This window comes from Hydra vulgaris, chromosome 11 (genome assembly GCF_038396675.1).
Source record: "Hydra vulgaris chromosome 11, alternate assembly HydraT2T_AEP".
In the NCBI taxonomy this organism is placed as follows: Eukaryota; Metazoa; Cnidaria; class Hydrozoa; order Anthoathecata; family Hydridae; genus Hydra; species Hydra vulgaris.
In genome coordinates, this window is record NC_088930.1 from 42,180,111 (window position 1) to 42,200,711 (window position 20,601).

The 20,601-nt window shown below is 28.2% G+C and overlaps 1 protein-coding gene across 4 annotated transcripts in view; it reads left to right on the forward strand.

Moving 5' to 3' along the window:
- LOC100198378 (uncharacterized) overlaps nucleotides 1-20,601 on the forward strand; it is a 137,329-nt gene that overhangs the window by 92,240 nt on the left and 24,488 nt on the right. For all 4 annotated transcript variants that reach the window (XM_065808885.1, XM_065808883.1, XM_065808884.1 and 1 more), the window contains 3 exons: nucleotides 7,012-7,245; nucleotides 17,586-17,798; nucleotides 17,974-18,370. In XM_065808885.1, the coding sequence (XP_065664957.1) occupies nucleotides 7,012-7,245; nucleotides 17,586-17,798; nucleotides 17,974-18,370 (844 nt within the window). The remainder of the gene's footprint in view (nucleotides 1-7,011; nucleotides 7,246-17,585; nucleotides 17,799-17,973; nucleotides 18,371-20,601) is intronic.

Sequence of the window (20,601 nt, forward strand, 5' to 3'; positions counted from 1 at the left end):
AGTAAGCTCTTCCAATGTTTTATCAGCATCTTTAGATTGAAAAACTTCTAAATCATTTATTATTATATTATTTACTCTGTTTAAACAAGGTGTTTAAGAAGGAAAAATAGTTGAATGAGGCACTGGTGTTACTATACTCAAACTTGGCTAAGTTGGAAATACTAATGTTACTGCTTCTTAATGCCTTCCTGTCTAAATTTTTTCCAAACCAATTCGTTTGCAACTTTTGTTAGAATCAGAGCTTGCATTTTTGAAGTCTGTTTGTATAAAGTATAAGGAGCAAATAATTTTGTATTAGGATCTGTATCATACCCATATTAACATTCATAAGCACACCATCTTCATACCATGGTTTTAAAGTGCTTCATATTGGGACTCATCATTGCACAACTTACTTCTACCCTAAAGCTGACTGGAATTCTTTTCGTGATTTTCTTTGTGATGGGCCTTGGGCTGATGTCTTTTCTCTCTCACTCTCAACTGATAAATATGCCTCCTACATATCCTCCTGGATTCAAGCAGGAATGTAAGCTTTTATTCCTTTTGGTCAGTTTTAAGTCAAGCATCATTCTACGCCATGGTTTTCACCTTTTTGTGCAGCTGCTATGTATTAAAGTGTCCCAAAAAAACACTTTTTTTTAAAATTTCAATATGCTCTCAACTGATTGCCATTCTATAGGTCCTAAATAACTGCCAAAATCTTTTTCAAAATTTTTTAATGAGTAGAAGTAATAGATGTAAATTCTGAGTTTTACGGTTTTATACACATATCTGTATTTACATAAAAACAGCGCTATCTAGTATTTCAATATGTTTTAATATGATGTAATAATTGGTACACAATAATTCCCATAAGACATTATTAAAGATTGGCATCACTCCCAATGATTATTGTTAGCGATTGATATAATTCCCTCTGGACAATATTGTTAGTTGGTATAATTCCCCATGGATTGTTTCACAAATAATTCCATTTAGAAATTTTTTTTGAAGTAAAAAATTGTGGAATTATTTGTGCACGAATGAATTCTAATTTGTGCACAAAGGAATTCTTGTGTAAATGGTTGTAAAAGCTGTAGCAGTAAACTTAGATAAAATATGATACGATAGGGAATAACAACTTCATAGATTTTTGATGCATGTGTAAAATATAGTATAAATCTAGTTTAAAAAACTGATTATTTCAAAATTTATATAAAAATGGGTAGAACAGCTGAAAAAAGGATGATTATGGGACAGAATAAGAAAAAACAGAAAAATAGAGAAAGGTTGAGGTATATTTACCTATTGAAGTACCCACTGAGGGATTTACTGCAGATACAGCTTCCATCTAATGGTGATGTTCTAAGATACTATCAATTTATCCTTCACAAGTCACAGTTTAAATACAAACCCACTTCTACTAATGTTGGTTGCAAATTGAAATTCAAGGATCTTGTTTGTGAAAATGGTGTTTGTACAGATCTTGATAATTCTTGTTTGGTAACTAGGATTAAAAAAATTTGGGATAATGCTGGGTTTGTAAAGAAATTTGTGATTTCTGGGTACAATATAAGACCAAAATCATTAAACTTAATTTAAAATACAAGAAATTGATTAAATTATCTTCTCTAAACTGGAACAGCAGTCTTGATAAGCAATCAAAGTTAGAGAAAGATTTTCTCACAGAGTCCTATCAACTTTTTGACATCTCAACTAAAAATTTTGAAAAAGATATTCTTGCTGATAGATTGAGAACAGATGATGCCAAGCTGGAAGATATAAAGTAAGTTCATTAAATAACACTTTATTCAGTAGTAAGATTTTCTTTCCAATTTAAAGTAACTTGAATAATAGCATATTATTTCCTTTCAAATATTTACGTTTAACTCTTTCCATTGTTTGATCATCTTCTAAGAAAAACTAGAACAATTATTAATTTATTTATATCTTAACAGATTTAAATATTTTTTAGTTTTTATGATGACCAGAAGTTGGATAGGAAAAGATATATGGGAACAAAAGTCGTTGGAGACTACAGTAGGAATGTACTAGATGCAAATAGGAGAAAGAACAAGCAAGATAAGTTGAGAGATAAAGAATTAGAGAGACAGAAAAACTTAAAAGATATCAATAATGTTTTGTTGTCACATGACTCCATGACAGAAGAGATTCAATTCACCAGTGAGAAAGAAAAATCAAATGAGGACTCTGAAATCAGAGAGGAAGAAGATTTCCTGGGTAATGGTCGGAAACACAGGTATAGTATTATTTTAATAACATAGTTGTAATTTTCACAAACTAAAGCTATTTTATTGAAAAGTATATAATTATAAATAGGTAGAAAAATATTATAAAATGATACCTAGGTACAATTCTGGAGATAGGATAAATCTAGCAGTGAATGTTGAAATGCTCATTAAATGTACTGCTATTCCAGCAACAAGATTCAATGTTGGTGTACAACCTCATCTGGCAATTTTACATATATATATACATGTACTTCATATATGAAGTACATGTATCTTACTATATGGTTGCTCTTACTTGTGAGAAAAGTAAAGGTCCAAGAAGAGCTCTTTATGTCAAGCTAAAGGACAAGTGACCTGAAATCTGCAAGAAAGTTAATGAAGTGAAAAATTTATGTAAATTGGACTGGCAAAGAGATGATTTTAAGATTGGCTCTGTTCTTTGTGCTGTTACAAAGGCTAAGACATTTTTGACTAATGCAACTACTGATATGCTGTTTTCATGGAATGATTATGGTATTGTTTGTAAGCTTGCCTCCTTCCTTGGAGTGGAAGTACAAAATTTTAAGTTCCATCAACCTGGGGCCTGCCATGAGGCAAGGTTTTTAGCTGCAGTTAAAGGATGTAAGTTTGTTCATTGCAATATGCTATGTTCCATGGTTTTTGAACATTATTAATATTTCTGGCTCCCTACAATGATTTGAAAGCTATCCAGACAGCCTATGCATTGAGAAAAGTCGGTATGAAGATTGAAAACGCTTTGCTTCTCAGCACGGGATGCTATACGTTTTTCTTAACTCCACAACTCTGTGTTTTTTCCTTTGGGGATAAAGAAGTTCCTTCTAAGAACTAAATAGTTTGGGAACTGTTCAAAAAGTTGTATTTTTTGAGAAATTTTTCACCACAATAAAATCTTAAATTTGCTAATAAATATTAGTTTTTATGTATTTTTTTTTTTTGTATTTTCATATTTATAAGTATAAACAATTAAGTTAAATAGTAGCAAAAACAATTGGAAATGATTTATACGCATCTAATTGTTTTGTTTTAATTTTCTAAAATGTAAAAAAATTGTATTTTCTATTAATGTTAAGCCAGCTTAACATTAAAACCGTAAAACTCATATTTCACATCTAGCACTTCCTGTCAAAATAAAACCGTCAAATTTTTTTTGGACTTATTTAGGTCACATCGAATGAGAATCAGTAGAGAGCTTTTTTTTTTTTTTTTGGAACACCCTACTATATATAATTTGTAATCATTTTTTTAATCTTTTTTAAAAGAACAAATCTATTGAGAATTAATGGCTGTTTATTATTGTAAGAAATTTATGTAAAATAGTGTTGTCTGATGCTAAGCCCCATTATTCTTAGTTCACTAAATCTCGTATCTTATCTCAAAAGTTATGCTCTAGAGACTTTTGGAAAATCTTTAACAGCGTCATTAACAAGGTTAGGTCTAGCATTCCATCTTTCATTCATGGGACTGATCTTATTACTTCTCCCAAGGATAAAGTAGAACTATTTGCAAAAAAGTTTTCTTCAAATCGACTCTTGAATCTTATAGCTACTCTATTCCTTCCATTCCAATTAACAGATTAACCCATTGTTAGACATTTAAATCACTTCAGCTTCTGTTGCTAAAATCATATCTCAATTAAACTCTTCTACGGTTTGTGATTGTGTATTTAATAAGTGGTTGACTGAGTTTTTCTGGAATTAAATTTTAACTCCAACAAACTCAATTATTTACTGCAAACAACTACCACAATGCTGTCTACATTCCTAATTAATGAATGGCAACCTTTTCCCCTGAGTCTTCTTCTTTACATCTTCTTGGATTATTATTTACTACTGATCTTTCATGGAAACCATATATACAATTTATTGGTAAATAGCATCTTTTAGGTTGCTTCTCTTTATTGTGCTTGGCAATTTCTCTCTCCTGATATCGTTCTCTACCTCTACAAATCTCTTATTTGTCCCTGTATGAAATACAATTGTCATATTTGGGCTGTTTCTTCTAATGATGCTCTTTAACTTCTTGACAAGGTCCAAAAACGCATTGTAAACATAGTTGGAGTCGCTCTATCTGCTAAGCGTGAGCCTCTTTTCTGTCGTTGTAAAGTTGCATTTCTTTCTTTTTTCTACTAACACTATACAAATACTTTTGTTACTGCTCAAAGGAACTATTATCTCTTGCTCCATCAACTAAAACTCATTCTTGATTGACTCATCATTCAGCAAGTCACATTCTTTTAATCTATTTGTTCCTGCATGTTTTAAAATTTTTATTTGTCTAGTTTTTTTTCCCGCAATTTAACCCATTAGAACTCTCTCCCATCTTCATGTTTTCCTGACTCATACTTCTGTTAACCATTTCCTTACTCTATAACTCTATTGTTTTTTTTTCTAGTAACTCCTAACTTAATAATGGTTGCTTGCAGCCTTGTTGCGAATGTATCAGAATTAAAAAATAAATAAATAAACTTGTGAAGTATTGCACTTGTAATATTGACAAAAAAAACGTAATACAATGTAACAAAATCGAGATGAGATTTAGTTAACATACATCTCAAATATAGATTTTTTTAATGTTACATTATGTCTCAGTTTACACATTTTTAAAAGTTGCACTTTAATAAGTTTAAAAAAAACGACAATTGAGATGTAACTTAGCAAGTTGAGACTTTTTTTTTTTTCCGAAACAATTTATAATTTGTCTCAGAAAAAAAGTTTTAATTTGCTAGTTATGTCTCAATACGCTTTTGCTTTTATTATAAAATAGATTCGTCTTACATATTGTTTTTTTAGTAAGCATATGAAATTTTTGAAACAGGCTTGAGTATGCTCATGCTAAAAGCTTCACAAGGCTCAAAAATATGCTTAAAACTAAGCATATTTCTAATAAGATATGCTTATTTCAATATATTTTGAAAAATTAATAACGCACACATTTTTTGCAGTATTTGAATAAAAGAGTTAGAGAAAGAGCAATTTTACATTTCAAAGCGCTTTTTTCCGAAGTATTTCAATAAACATTTTTTTTTAATTTATGTTCTTAAGTTTTTAACAGAAGTTTATGTTTTGCTATGCAATGACATCATAAATTCATGATTTCATTTTGTTGCAAAACATAAACCTGTATGATTTTTTTTTATATTGATTTAAATGGTTTAAATTTAAAAAAAAAACATTAAAAATTTTAATTTAAATTTTTTTTAACCATTTCAATGTTTTATCAAGGCTCAACAATATGTTAATTTTTTTAATGCCTATTTTTTAACAAAATTTGAGTCTAGGTACGCTTATAAGCGTTATGATTATAAAAAAAACAATAACATGTAATTAGCTACTTTTTATGTTTTTTTTTTGTTACTAATTAGTAACAAAAAAAAATAAAGTAACTAAATAAGACAAAACCCACAAGCTAGTGGGTTGGTTTTAAAAAAAGACTTTTCAAAAGTAAATAAATCGTTTTAAGCTTTAAAAGTAGCGTAACATAAAGCATTAAAAAAAAGTTTTAAAATTTAAGTAACTTACGTTAAGCAATCTAAGGTTAATCTTATTTATTTGTTTTATTATCTCTAAAAGTTTAACCAATCGAGTCGTAACATAACGTAAAATATTTAAGAATTGAAATGTAATTAAAATACGTCACAAATTAAAATTTTTTTACGTTACACTACGTCTTTTTTTTTATTTTTTATTGAGTTACCTTAGGTTACGTCTCAATTGGTTACACTATAAAAAAAATTGAGATTAACATTGTGAGTTGAAACTTTAAGACGAAGCTATTTTACAATAAAAATAAAATTAAAGATGATAATCAGCAATACAGCAATAATAAACAAACATTTGCTGCATTATCAAGTTTATTTACTTAAAATTTAGAGAATGTAACCTTGTTACCAATTGTAACTGATTGGAACATAATGTAACTTTAAAATGCTATACAAGCTTACTGTCAAAAAATATGGGTTGATTTATTTGCAGCAGTAACTCGGAGATATTACTGTGTGTTACTTAAAAAGCCAAAAGTCATTGTTTTCAGCACATAAAAGGCTTTTGACAAAGACTTTTTAAATTCTTTTTCTTTTAAACTTTTTTCTTTTAAATCTTTAAGTTTTTTAAATCTTCAAGTTTTTAAATCTTTAAGTTTTTTAAATCTTTAATTTTTATAAATCTTTAAGTTTTTTAAATCTTTAAGTTTTTTAAATCTTTAAGTTTTTTAAGTTTTTTTTCTCCTTCATAAGTTCTCTTCTCCTTCATAAGCTCTCTTATAGTATCAGAAAATATTTTTAAAATATAATTAAATACAATCATTTAATATAAATTGTACTTGATATATAATGATAATATAATGATTTTCTTCCAATAATCTCATACCTCAAAGGTTTAGGCTATTTACTGTAGTGTTTCTAACTTTTAATGATTATAGTTTTCTGATTATGCAATTAAATATTCCTGCCTCAATAAACAATATTTTAGTTTAATGGCTTTAAAGACAGTAGTTTAGTTTGAAAAGGCTTTAGAGCTTAAATGTTGTTATATTTTGAAATAAATAAATAAAAAAATTTCTTGTCAAGTTTTTTCTTTGCACGTTGGATTAGCATTTCCAATTGACTTAGTTTGAAATAAAAAGTTCAAAAAAATCAAATTTATATTTTTCTATTTAATATAATAACAGATGTTTTTAAGTTTCTTTATGTTGTTAGCAATAAACATGTTATTCTATAATGATCAACTTTATTATAAATACTATTAAAATTTTTTTATGTCAGGTTGGAAAATTGACAAATCAATTTCAAACTCATTGTCAATGTGATCATCTCACATGGTTTGGAAGCAGCAGCTTTTTTGTGTCTCCAAGAGAACTAAATATTAAACAAGAAATAATGGCTTTAACTAATGTAGAAAATTATCCAGCACTTTTGGCAACCATATGCACTTTATATGGAATTTTTATTTTAGCTATAGTTTGGGCTAGAAGAAGAGACCAACGTGATCTATTAGAGGTTAGGAATTTTATTTATAATGATAATATGTATACATATTAGCTCTACATTTAATTTGTACTCTACATTTAATTTGTATAATTTGTTTTATAAATGATATTATAAATATCAGGTTTGGCCAGGAAGGCGTGCAGTTTCAGGTCATAACATGCTGTGGTGCAGTGGTAGCACACTTGCCTCAAAAACAAAAGATCTGTGGTTCAATCCTCACCTCTGGGCAATTTTTGCGACATCAGTTATGAAGGAGGCGTGAACATCCAATTAAATGCTCATCCCAGTGCTCTGTGATAAGACTCCTGTGATAAGGACTTCTTGGGGCACCTAAATAAACTTAAAAAAAAAAAAAACATGACAACACAAATACTATTTAATTTTGAAAACTTGACCATGGCTATTAAGATGTTTTGAAAAATTGTATGCATTTTAAAAATGTGCTAAAAAAGTCTTATGAAGAAAAACTATGAAGAAATTTGAAAAAAAATAGTTATCCCGAAAGAAGCAAATGAATCTTTGTCCAAAAAAAACATACGAAAAATAAAATAAAATTAACTCAACTAAAAATATAATCACATTTTAGTTTTAGTTAAGTTAATTTTCATAAAAATAAAATTTAAACTTAACTAAAAAAAATAATAAACTATAACGATAACATTATATAAATTATGTTGGGAATAAATAACTTTGATTTATTTATCTTTACTAATATTTTTATGATATAAATTTATGCAAAACATACTTATATAAATATAAAAAATTATATGCAATGTTCATTAATACTTTATTTAAAAAATCATTAGCAGTGATTTATTACTTTTTTTTAAACGTAAGCAATGTAAAGATAAATGTGTCAAAGGTATGCATTTTTATCGTAATTAAAAACAATTTTTCAGCACATTTTAAAAATATATAACTATGGTCAAATTATCAAAACAAAATATTATGTGCGGTCATAAAAAGGCTTGTTTTCGCATGCCTTCCTGGCCAAGCCTGAATATAAGCTTTTATTAGCCTAAACCCAGGGAGGCGGAGTCTTCGAAAAGACTCTGGATTTGAAAGTCACAAAAAGATTACTTCTTCCTAGTGTTTGGTATCCAGGAGCTCAAAAAGTATAAAAAAGCTTATGGACTACTAATGGGAAAAAAATTTTTAAGTGAGAGAAACAATCATTTTTTGAACCCTGAGTTCTTAGTTATAATGGCAGCAAGGATGCTGGGACTCTAGGCTGCATATTTTAAAACCATATACAGGCTCAGAATAAGCAGAAATATGAGCAATCTGATTTGCTGATTTTGAAAGAGAGGCAAGTGCACTTTGTTGAAAAATATAATTAAAATCAAAGCAAGCAGGTTTTCGAAATAAATTTCGAAGTATTGATAAACTAAATTTATCAGTATTAATACAAGTCTTGTGTTATCATCAACACATAAAATTCATTTTATTTTAATACTCTTCAGAGCATTTAAAAGGTATCAAAATCTATTTGTACAAGAGAATTTTCACTTATAAAAATCCCAAAATAAGGGATTTTATCTGTTGTTAATTTAAAGAAATGGAAAAAAAGTGGATTTGTTAAAGTATTAAAAAGTTCTATAAATATGTAAATCTCATAAAATATAATGTTCTTGGCCTTGAAGCATATCCAAATAAAATTTTATATGCAGTTGATACAAACTTTATATTCAGAAAAGAGTTAAACAGAGTTTTTTCATAAAGAAAATACTCCATGCGAATACATGAACTCTGAGGGGACATTTTTATTTCATATTTTGTTTTTAAAAACCCTTTAAAAATATTATCTTCAAACCATTCAACACTTTGTGAAGATTTAGATAAAGTTTGGCAAGCTACATTAGGTTATACAAAAAGTATGGCAATTGGATATTAATACTCTATTTTAAAATTTAACAAAAGAAGTAAAATTTATGTTTGTCTACTAAATACATTTGTCAATTTATTGCACAGTTACGTATAAGTTTTTTTATTATAGGAGTATATAGGGTAAAGTTCTGAAAAGCAATTTGGTAATTTTTTTTTTGGTTTTTCTTGCTAAATGATAAGATTAATAGAAACTAAATGTGAAAAAAATTATACCAAGTTATTTATACTCTATTGATATGACTAGATAAATTATAGAACTGTTTTGAAAAAGGGTTTCAAAATATACCTCTGACCTTAAAAACAGTAAGTTCCAAGTCATTAATTTTTTTTCTCATAGCAGATCATAAGTCAACCAACATGTTTAGAGCTTCTGTACACTACAGACCTGGAAAAAATGGAGATATAAAGCTGGAGTCTTTTTAGGACTCAGCATCCCTGCTTAGAACACCCCTGCTTAGAACATCCCATCTTCTAAAAAAAACCCATAGAAACAAGGAGTATTTTGTATTAGTTTGAAACACCATTTCTTTTAAAAAATTATGAAAAATTGAGATGATGGGTATCACTAGAGACCATAGGTCAATTTTTATACCTCATTCATTGAAAAAGAGTGCTCTATCACTGCACCAATACAACATAGCTGCTTTCTAAACACTAAGTACTGATATATGGATACATCTTGATATGCTTTAATATTGCTGTACATCTAAAGAATCTAAAAATTCCTATAGTTTCTATAAATTTAACAAATTTTCTACAATTTTTAAAAAAGTAATATACAGTTTTTTATCGTAAAAATAAATTGCCATTTTAATTTAACTTCATTTTTATTTTATTTCATGTATTATCTTTTATTAACTTATTTTATTGACTTAACTATATTAAGTCTTTCTATTGGCTTCTCTACTAAGTGTTTCTATTAGCTTCTCTACTAAGTGTTTCTATTAGCTTCTCTACTAAGTGTTTCTATTAGCTTTTCTACTAAGTGTTTCTATTAACTTCTCTATTAAGTATTTTTATTAACTTCCCTGTTAATCGTTTCTATTAAATGCTTCTATGAGCTTCTCTATTCACTATTACTATTGAGTTCTCTATCAAGTATTTCTTTTGACTTTTCTATTAAGTGTTACTATTGACATTTTTTTTACGTGTTTTTTCAATTTTTTAACTTACTTCCATAACAATTAAAAAAACTTTATTATTAATTTAACTATCTTCAAAAGACCTATTTTTTTAATAGCATTTAATACTTTATTGTCATTATTAATACAATAAGTTGAAAATTATTCCGTAGAGTTAAAATTATTATAACAATATTTATATTTTGTTATACACCTCCTCAAGGCCGATAAAGCCACTACAGATGAGGAGGTTACTTAATAGTGGTTATAACCCTCTCTCAACTCTATAACTCTGAAACACAAACCTTGACAAACAAGGCCGCTGCGCGGAGAAACAAGTTGATATACACATATACATATAAATTAGACCATTTCAAAATTGTATATAAAAAAAATATTTTTCGAATTTTAATTGGGCTACCCTCTAATTTGATGTGGTTTATGATCAGGAAAGTAAGTCAAAAATTGTAAGCTTAAATAAAGTGTTTTAGCGACTGTTCAAGAGATCCAAAATTGTAAAATAAATGGTTAGAAAACAGTAAACATTCTTATCCCATAAGTTTGATTGAATATAAATGTTACATCATATTTAATAAGTGTGTTATACAATGTGTTATTAAAGTTTTTACAACAGTAATGAATGATCACTTGCTATTCTGCTTTAAAGTTTTTCTTCAAAGGAATGGTCATGAGCTTTCTGTGATATTCAACAATCTGAAAAATTAACTGCCGTTCAGCTTCATCAAGTGTTAGCGCATTATTGAAGTCTGTTGCTAACTTAACAGCATGCTCAGCACAGTCAATGGTGACTCTCATGCTTGCTATTTTTTGCTTGGCATTGAGATAGGCAGGACAGAAAACCCATGCAGCTGGATTAAAAGTAAGAAAAATAGGTTCAATTTTAAGCGCAGTGAACAGATTCATTGATCTTTGAGTAAAAAAATCTGACAAAGACTTTTCCTGAAAGTTGTCAACTAATTTTGAATCAATTTTTCTGAGATTTTCTGAGTTTTCATTGGTGGTTTCTTCAGAGCAACAATCATAGCCTCTTTCTCACTACTTGGAACCAAGTCAGAAAATAATGCAAGTCCAATCAAATCTTCGCTCAAATACCACATATTTTCTCTCATTTTTTTAATTGCAATATCTGCTACTTTTTTGTCTACTGCAAGATAAGACTCGAGAGTTTGGAGTAGACAAAGATCATTGTATGGAGCATCAGAACTGTTTGGAGCTTTAAGCCAGATTTTTGCATAAATCGTAATAATGAAAAGACAGATACAACAAAGACCTTGTAGTTCGTTTGCTGAAAGTTTGAATTGTCTAGATTTTAAGACAGTATATTCCTTTTGTCATCCACCTGGCACAATGATAGGCGCCTTGAGGACTGAAATGAGTCACATCATAATTTTCACCCAATGTGATCAGGGTCAGTTGGATGAGCTCCAAGTAATCTTTTTGTGGTTTATTTTTATTGGAGAGTTGATTCCTAAGAAATTCCGACATATTTTTCTTCTTTTGGTTTAGCCATACACTTTCACCAACTTTAAGTCCAGATTTGACTTCAATGTCAGTCTCAATGTCAGTTCAAAGTCTCAATTGTACTATATTGGATAGTGTCAATAAGTTTCCAGTGTTCCTTGAACCGACGAAATATTCCAACCTGTGGTCCTGAAGACTGGAAAAACTGGTCAAATACTGCAGCCAAAATAATTTCAAAGATATGATGCCTGCAGGCTAAAAAAAGTAAACGTTTATCATATGCCTGCTGAATGATAGTAATTGCACCAGTGTGAACACCAGTGTTGAAACTTTTTGTGTCAAAACAGCCAGCCAGTCTGGAACATCTTTCCATTTTTCCAATACTTCAACAACCGAGTTTCCCATAAGCTTACCGGTACCCATGGAAAGTCTAGGAATGGCCAATAGTTTTTCAACATTTAAACCTGATATAATAATTTGCATCCTGTCAGCCAGATTTCCATATGTGTCTGGTAGAATTTTACTGTCAAAATGGGCAACTAGGGGGGGGGGGGGTATTTAGCACAAATGTTTTTTGAATGTTTTGAACTATAGATTTTCTAATTGTTTTACGACGGACTCTATCTGCAAGCTCTGTATATTAAGCTTGCAGATAGAGTTATATCTTTTATGTCAATCCCAACAGCTTTGAGAACTGGCCCAACAATGCGCATAGCCTGTACCAATGTAGTTTTTGTACGATCAAGACTAGCAATAAATAATGAACTATCAATAACACTATGTGGTTTGGGTGCTAATTTTTTATTTTGTTTAGTTAGAGTTTCAATAGGGTGGTTTTCTAATATAACGATCTTTTTAGACTTTTGCTGGTGATACTTGCTAAATAGGAGCTCCTCATCACCAGTTTCTTTATATTCTGAATCTGAATTTTTTTCAGCCGATCCAGTCTTGATATATTTTTTCACTTCAGTTGCCTTTTTTTTGCGATGTTTTTTTTGGAAATGTCGATACACTCATTTTTTTTCACGTTCTTTAAATTCTAAATCTTCCATACTTATTACCATTTTCCTTTTTTCTCTTTGCTCTTTTAGAAACACATCCTGTTGAATTTTTATAAGTCTGTCACAATCTGCATGGGCCACATCAAATAGCTTACTCAACTTATTTATCCAATCATTTTCCAATTTTAACTGTTTTTCAGTTCTCCGAGGCTTGTTCTTTCCTATTTTAACATAAGAGTTATACAATACTTTTAGTTTAGTAATAGCATTCCTTTTTTGTGTTGTTGGAACATTGGCAATAAACCAAATTTGTAAAACCTCATCAATAGTATTCGAACAGCTTTGTGAAAGTTCCATTTTGTTTGTTTTCGAGTCATAAAAGAGACGTAGGACAAGACAAACTGTGGGCAAACAGCTTGAACAACTTAGTTTATCTAGAACTGGTAATTGATGACCAATTAGCCACATATTAGTGTTACATCTTGTTTTAATAACCTTCTTCTTTGACATTTAGATTTTTATTTTTTTTCACTGAAAATACAAATATATATAAGGTACATATTCACATAAACATAAATATTTTTGTCATTCATCAAATTAATTGAAACTTAGATGAACTGGCTTTTTTCCATAAGTAGTACCTAGATTAAACCAATTACCAATTAAAACAAAGTAGTTGTAAACAAAAGTTAAATTAACACTATGCAGTATACAAATGAGTTATTTTATCAAATTTAGTGGATTAGTTGACAAAAGCAGATAAATAAAGTTATTGAGCTGTCACTTAATGTTGGAATAATGTCATAAAATTTTGTGGAGTTTGCTTTTTCATCAATTAACATCATTTAAACACCTAGCCAATTAACTTTTCAAATTTTTTTTTATTTGAACTGGTCTGATATATATACATATATATATATATATATATATATATATATATATGTATATATATATATATATATATATATATATATATATATATATATATATATATATATATATATATATATATTTATATATATATATATATATATATACGTATTTTTTCTAAAATTTAGTTATAAACTTAAGTTTTTATAATAATATATGCGAAAAAATATTAAATGTTACGTTTTAACATTTTATTTTGTGTAATGTAAGTTAAAACTACATTACTAAAGTTCTGGCGCTTTTTCGTTAGGTTTTTGTTGACAAAATGAATTATGCCGTTAAGTTATTTGCGTTGGTATGACAAGATTCTAACTGAAACTTTTTATATTAGGAGAATTCAGAACAAATTTTTTTTTTTTAAGGTTAATTAAAATTATTTATATTATTGCTTTTTTATTTTTTATGTATTCTTATTATATATTATTATATTATTATAGTTGACATATAAATACACACAAATAAATGACATATAAATATACGCAAATAAGTGAAAATAAGAAATGAATAAATATTTGTATTTAGACATAAAAAAAAAGAAGATTTATTTGCTATTCTCCTAATATAAAAAAATTCAGAATCTTTTTTATTTTTGTTTTAGTAAAACAAATCGTTTGTAAATGCAATTATGGGTCATCCTTAAAGCATGTCACCCTATATTTGTCAATTCTTAACCCCTTCCCTCCTGTCACAAACAATCATATATACCTGAACCCCTCTCCCTCCTAAACTGTGATAGCATTTTTTTTTTCAAAAATATTTTCAAAGATTTGAATGTAAATACTTAGCAGCATTTTAAAAATTCAACGTAATGAAAATAAGGCAACACGCATAAAAGTAAGGAGTGTAAGTAAAAACTTCGACAAACCAAAAAAAAAAAAAAGATTTTCTTATCTAAATGACTAAAATAAGTATTAATAAAGTTGTAATACTAAAATAATTTTTTAAAGGTTTTTTCTAGTTGCTCTTGGCCTTGCGTAAAAAACTGTTTTCCATTAGATAACTTTCATAAATGTTATGAAAAATCACTAAGGAAGAGTGCCACCAGTTTTTTAAAATTTTCTTTGTTTATTATTCTTAATAAATGAGTTCAATACTTTTGCAACTCTTTTGTTATGTAACTCTAGCTCTTAATAATAGATATAAAAAATCCATGATAAATGTTGCTCTGTAACGTAAGTGATGTTAGGTATATAGTATCAAAAAAACAAGTTTATTTTCCTTAGCCGACCACCTCTGATAAAATTTTATATATTTTTTAAATTGGCATAGAATTCTTAACATCTTGTGAAAGTTTCTAATAAACCGCTTTACTGATTTGTAGAAGTCTGATCTAAAAGTTAAAGTAATTTTTTTACCTTGTTTTCTGTGTAAAGTAAGTTAAGTGGCATTTTCAGTTATAAGTTCGCCCTCTTTTGGCCAGACTCAAAACTTTTTAGCTTATTTTATTCTTTAGACTAACAGCTTTCATACAAAATAACTAAACGTTTAATTTACAGTTTAGGCAAATATTTTATAAAGTTGTTGCTCGTGTAACGTAAGTTAAAAATGGAATTGCCCATATATATATATATATATATATATATATATATATATATATATATATATATATATATATATATATATATATATATACATACATACATATATGTATATATTTGCATATTGTAACATTTGCTTCTGGTAACATGTAATTTAGTGCAGCCTGTTCCATGTCCTACTACCTTGTGGGTTTCGCTTTCTAAGCAAAGGCTAGAAGAAGTGAACTTTCTGTTATTAATACTAACTAATCTCTGTTAAGTTGAAAGTGCAAGCCTTCTTGTAAGAAGCATGGGGTCTCACCTCTTTACTTCATAGAATTTAGAAAAGATCAAAAGTTTTAAAGTTGTTCAATACTCTAATAAGTTTAATTACTTCAAAACTGAATTATTTAAGAGTTTCAAACTTTGATACTTTATAATGTCAGCTAAGCAAATAAAATAACCAATACCAAACTAACAGTTGCGTCTTAAATATAAAACATTAGGTAATCTTAAGCGGTACACTAACGTTGTAATATGTGAAAAATCATTAGCTTTAAGTTATTAATTGAGACACTTTTTAAATAAAAAAATTATTAGGCTTGAACTATTAATTGAGATGTTAAAAATTAAAAAAGTCTATTAGTTTTATGCTTTTATTTTTACTGGTTTATCTTTTATTTGTTTAATTATTTGTTAAAATTTTTTTTCTCTTTTCAGTGTAAGGTTTGTTTATTTTTAATTTTCTCTTCAGTTAAGTTAATTCAATTTTTTTTAAAAAAATATATGCATGGTCATATATGGCACGCAACCCCACGCTTGTTATGAGAAGGCCTGTAGTGGTATCTATTTTGTCTGTTGTATAGTTGGAGGTGTCTTGTTTGTTTTAGCTGTTTTAACTCACCTGTAATTTACTATTTTTTATTTCAATTCACCTTCCCAAGGCCATTAAGGTCACTTCAGTCAAGGAGACTGTTTTTAGCTGTGATTGCAACCTTCTCCCAACTCTGTAACTCTGAAACACGAACCTTAATGAACAAGGCTGCTGCGCGGAGAAACAATTTAAGTGTGGTATTACCAGGGGCAGTAATACCACGGTGGTACATGGTGGGGGTTAAACTTGGAACTCTATATGTATGTTAGTGTACTGTCTGAGCCATTGGTGTGGTGTATATTCACCCGTAAGTTTCTATATGTATGTTTGTGTTCGATCTGAATCTCTGACATTCATTCACCCGTAAGTTACTCTATGTATATTTGTGGTCTAAATGAACCTTTGGCGCTGTGTTCATTCACCCATTAAATACTAAATGTTTGTTTGTGTTCTGTCTGAAACTCTGGCACAGTTTTTTATCATGCCTAAGTTACTTTTTTAATGTTTGTGTTCTGCTTGAATCTCTTGCCTAGTTTTAGCTCAGATACCAACTAGTGACTATAAATATATAACATACCCCCACCCAGCATGGAAAATAATGGCTTTTCAATGGTCAACGCCTGTCAAAAATGACTAAAATTGCTATTTTGACCTCTCAAAATCAGTTCATGCCAGTCATGTTTGACCAATTGAAAAAAAATCAGAGTTTTAAAAAACAAGGCTTGACTAATCATGATATAATTTGGAAAATGCGTTTACTAAAATTTTATAAAATCATATAAATTTTGAATGTTTAAATTAATTTTATTGTTTACAATATGCTACTTTAATTTGCTTTGTTGATAAATATTAGGTATGACATAAACTATATATATTAATTAATAATTAATATATAATTAAATAGTTTCATTTTACTGGTGGTGAAAATAAATAAATGTATCATTTATAGATAAATTTAAAATTGCATGCTTGGAAATGTTATAACTATAATACAAGACTTGTCAAGAATAAGAATGTCCTTTTATTTTTAAAAATATTCACTAATTTTATGCTACTGTGACATTAAAGAAACAAATACCAAAAACTAGTTTTTTAAAATACATAATAAGTTTAAAGCAATTAAGTTGTTAATGAATTAATAAATACTTTAAATACAAATAAATAGAAAGAAATTTAAAAATATTTGAATTCTATATTAAATTTGAATTCTAAAAATTAAATTATTGATCAAATGTTAGTAAACAAAATTCACTAAATTGTTCACAAAATTATCAATTGCATTTATTGCTAAGTATGCTTCACATAACTTCAGGTGAAGATTTGCATAATTATCAGTTAACAAAAAGTAAAGTTATTTATAAATAAGCAATAATATGTAAAATAATTTTAAAGTTAAAAATAAAAAAGTTGTGTTTAATTTTTCAGCTTTTGTTTATAATGACAATAATTTAAAAACTATTTTGGTTTTTATATATTTTTTAAATTTATGCAGGAGTATAAATGCAATTGTATAAATTCTTATTTAAATGCTTTTTAGAGAGATCCAGTAATTCTTGCATCATCTTTTGGAAAATCAATTTATCATATAGCATTATATACCGGTCATAGATTTGGTTCAGGAACAACAGCTACCCCATCTATTATAATATCTGGAATATTGGGTGATTCTCCTCCTATCCAGCTAAGAAGTGATTGCAGAAAGTTATTCAAGAGAGGAAATGTGGACTCATTTTTATATGCCACTGAATTAGCACGTTTTATCTTTTTTTTTTCTTTTGTTTTTTCTTTAGTTTTAACTTTAACTACTTTTATTATTATTATTTAGTACTTATACTATTATTAAATACTAGTTTATTATAAAATACTAAATTAATAAATAATTATTAAATAATATCACTGAAATGGCTAATTTTAATCTTTTAAAGGATATTGGGGAATTAAAGTATTGTACAGTTTGGCATAATGATAGTGGAAAAAATCCATCATGGTTTCTTAGTCGCATTGTAATCACATCCCTTTCAGAAAATCAAAAACAGTATATATTTTTTTGCAATAACTGGCTGTCTTTAAAATTTTCAGATTGTTCTATTATACGTACTTTGCCTGTTGCTTTAAAAGAAGAGCAAAAGATGTTTGAAAATATTTTTTTGGCAAAAACAGCACGTGAACTTACCGATGGTCACCTATGGTTTAGCATTTTTTATATGCCTCCTCGAAGTAACTTTACACGAATTGAACGCTTGTCATGTTGCTTAAGCTTGCTTTTAGCAACAATGCTGTCTAACGCTATGTTTTTCCAAACCAATAATGTAATAAAATCAGGTATAAAATTTTTTTATTTTTAATCTTCAATATTAAATATGACTGCTTGTTAAACATTGAGTACTAAATGACAAAATATAGTTTAATTACATAATACACGTAATTTTATTATATAATGTATTATAAGTCATCAACGCAAAGTATATAATGGTAATTTATATTACCAAAAATCAAATAGTGCATAATTATACAATAAACGGTTTGTTTTTTCTAGGTAGTAGTGTTGCAAAGGTAAAATTTACCAGAAAATTTTGAAAATTTACTGAATGGTAAATTTTGAAATTTTTTTTCACTTATTTTTATTTTTCTTTAAAATAATTGTTTTAATTTACCATTCAGTAAATTTTCAAAATTTTCTTGTAAATTTGACCTTCGCAACACTACTACCTAGAAAAAACAAAACAAACCGTTTATTGTATAATTTTGCACTATTTGATTTTTGGTAATATAAATTACCATTATATAATTGCATTGATGACTAATAATACATTATATAATAAAATTACGTGTATTATGTAATTAAACTATATTTTGTCATTTAATACTTAATGTACTAAATGACAAAAAATCTTCGCAACACTACTACCTAGAAACAAATTTTTTCTTTAAAAATTTTTTTTTGTAAAAATCAAATTTTACCAGAAAATGTACATCACTACAAGGTAGTAATAATTATTTCTCAATTAGATTTATAAATAAAGAACAAAAGAATAAATTTACATTTACATACATATATTAATTTTTCCAAACAAATCTTTATATTTCAGATTACTTTTATGAGACTTATAAACTGATTAATGATTAATTAGTTTGTTGAAGAATTCCTTTAATACTTTAAATATAAAATTTAAATATATCTACTAAATAAAAGATAAAAATGCTTCTTTAGTTATGTACTGTTTCTACTACTGTCATTAGAGTAGGTCGTGAGATATGTTGAAAGGACATGCCCCTGAGAAGTGGCGTTAGTGCAGGTCTCAGGCTCCCTGAAACATCATTAGTGATCACAGTGCATTCCCAAGGAGGAGGATCACCATTCATCAACTTCTTAATTCTTATTGGTTATAATGGCACCAACATTTTTTACTTCTTACACCCATGAATTTTAGCCTTTTGTTTTTATGATTTTTAGTCATGGGAGCCATTATTACACCAGCGGATTTATATAGGTCTGCTAACTCATAGGCTATTTTTTTATTATTTGTTAAGGATGACTAGAGCGTGAGGTATGGCTCCCCCTCTCCATGAGTTGTGAAATTTTATTCCTCCTAGTAACTAGTCTTTGCATTCATTGCTAGTTCTTACCCAATGACATCATCTACAATCAGATTCTATTGCCATATCTCTCAGTTCTACATAATTGGACAGCTCTGTTAGTCACTTTTTTGCGATCATTGTGTCATATAAACAGGTATAAATATATTTTCTGTGGCTGGTGAGCCCGACTTCTTCCAATATACACCACAACAACAAAATGGACATTAGGCTATATGTGGTTACTGCACTCAATAACCTAATGACTATGCTAACACTCATGCGCATGTTCATTTGGAAGCTCTAAATTGCATGTCAGATCAGCACTTGTTGACTATGCACTGGGATATGAAATCTTACTTATAGCACATCATTCCGCACCAGTATTAATAATTAGCAGTCAATTTCTAGAATTTCACTTGAAATATTTTACCACTGGTGATTTCTCACATTTATTAAGCAGTGCAACAACCACTTATGATTTTTGTCTGTTGAAAACATTGCAACTGGCAATATTTTCAACAATTGCAACTGGCAGACCCAGAAGAGGGTAAAACATGAATAACATAAATGAAATTTGGTTATTGTAAAATTTTATAATACTCTCTTATTTTTTGTCAAAAACATTTTGAGTTGAGTTTTTCAACCATTAGAATTTGTTCTTCCTGCCATCAAAATATAATCCTTAAAGTTGGTTATACTTTTCCTTATTCTTCATTTGATGTTGTGAATAGCTAATTAATCTTCTTCATTTGATGTTATGAATGGCTATCCAATCTTCTTCAATTTTATTTTTGTCAACAACATTACTATGATCATAATTATCAAAATCTTGTAACACATTTGTTGCTTTGTAACATATTGTTGCTTTGTAATACATTTGTTGCTTTGTAACACATTTGTTGCTTTGTAATACATTTGTTGCTTTGTAACACATTTGCTGCTTTGTAACACATTTGCTGCTTTGTAACATATTT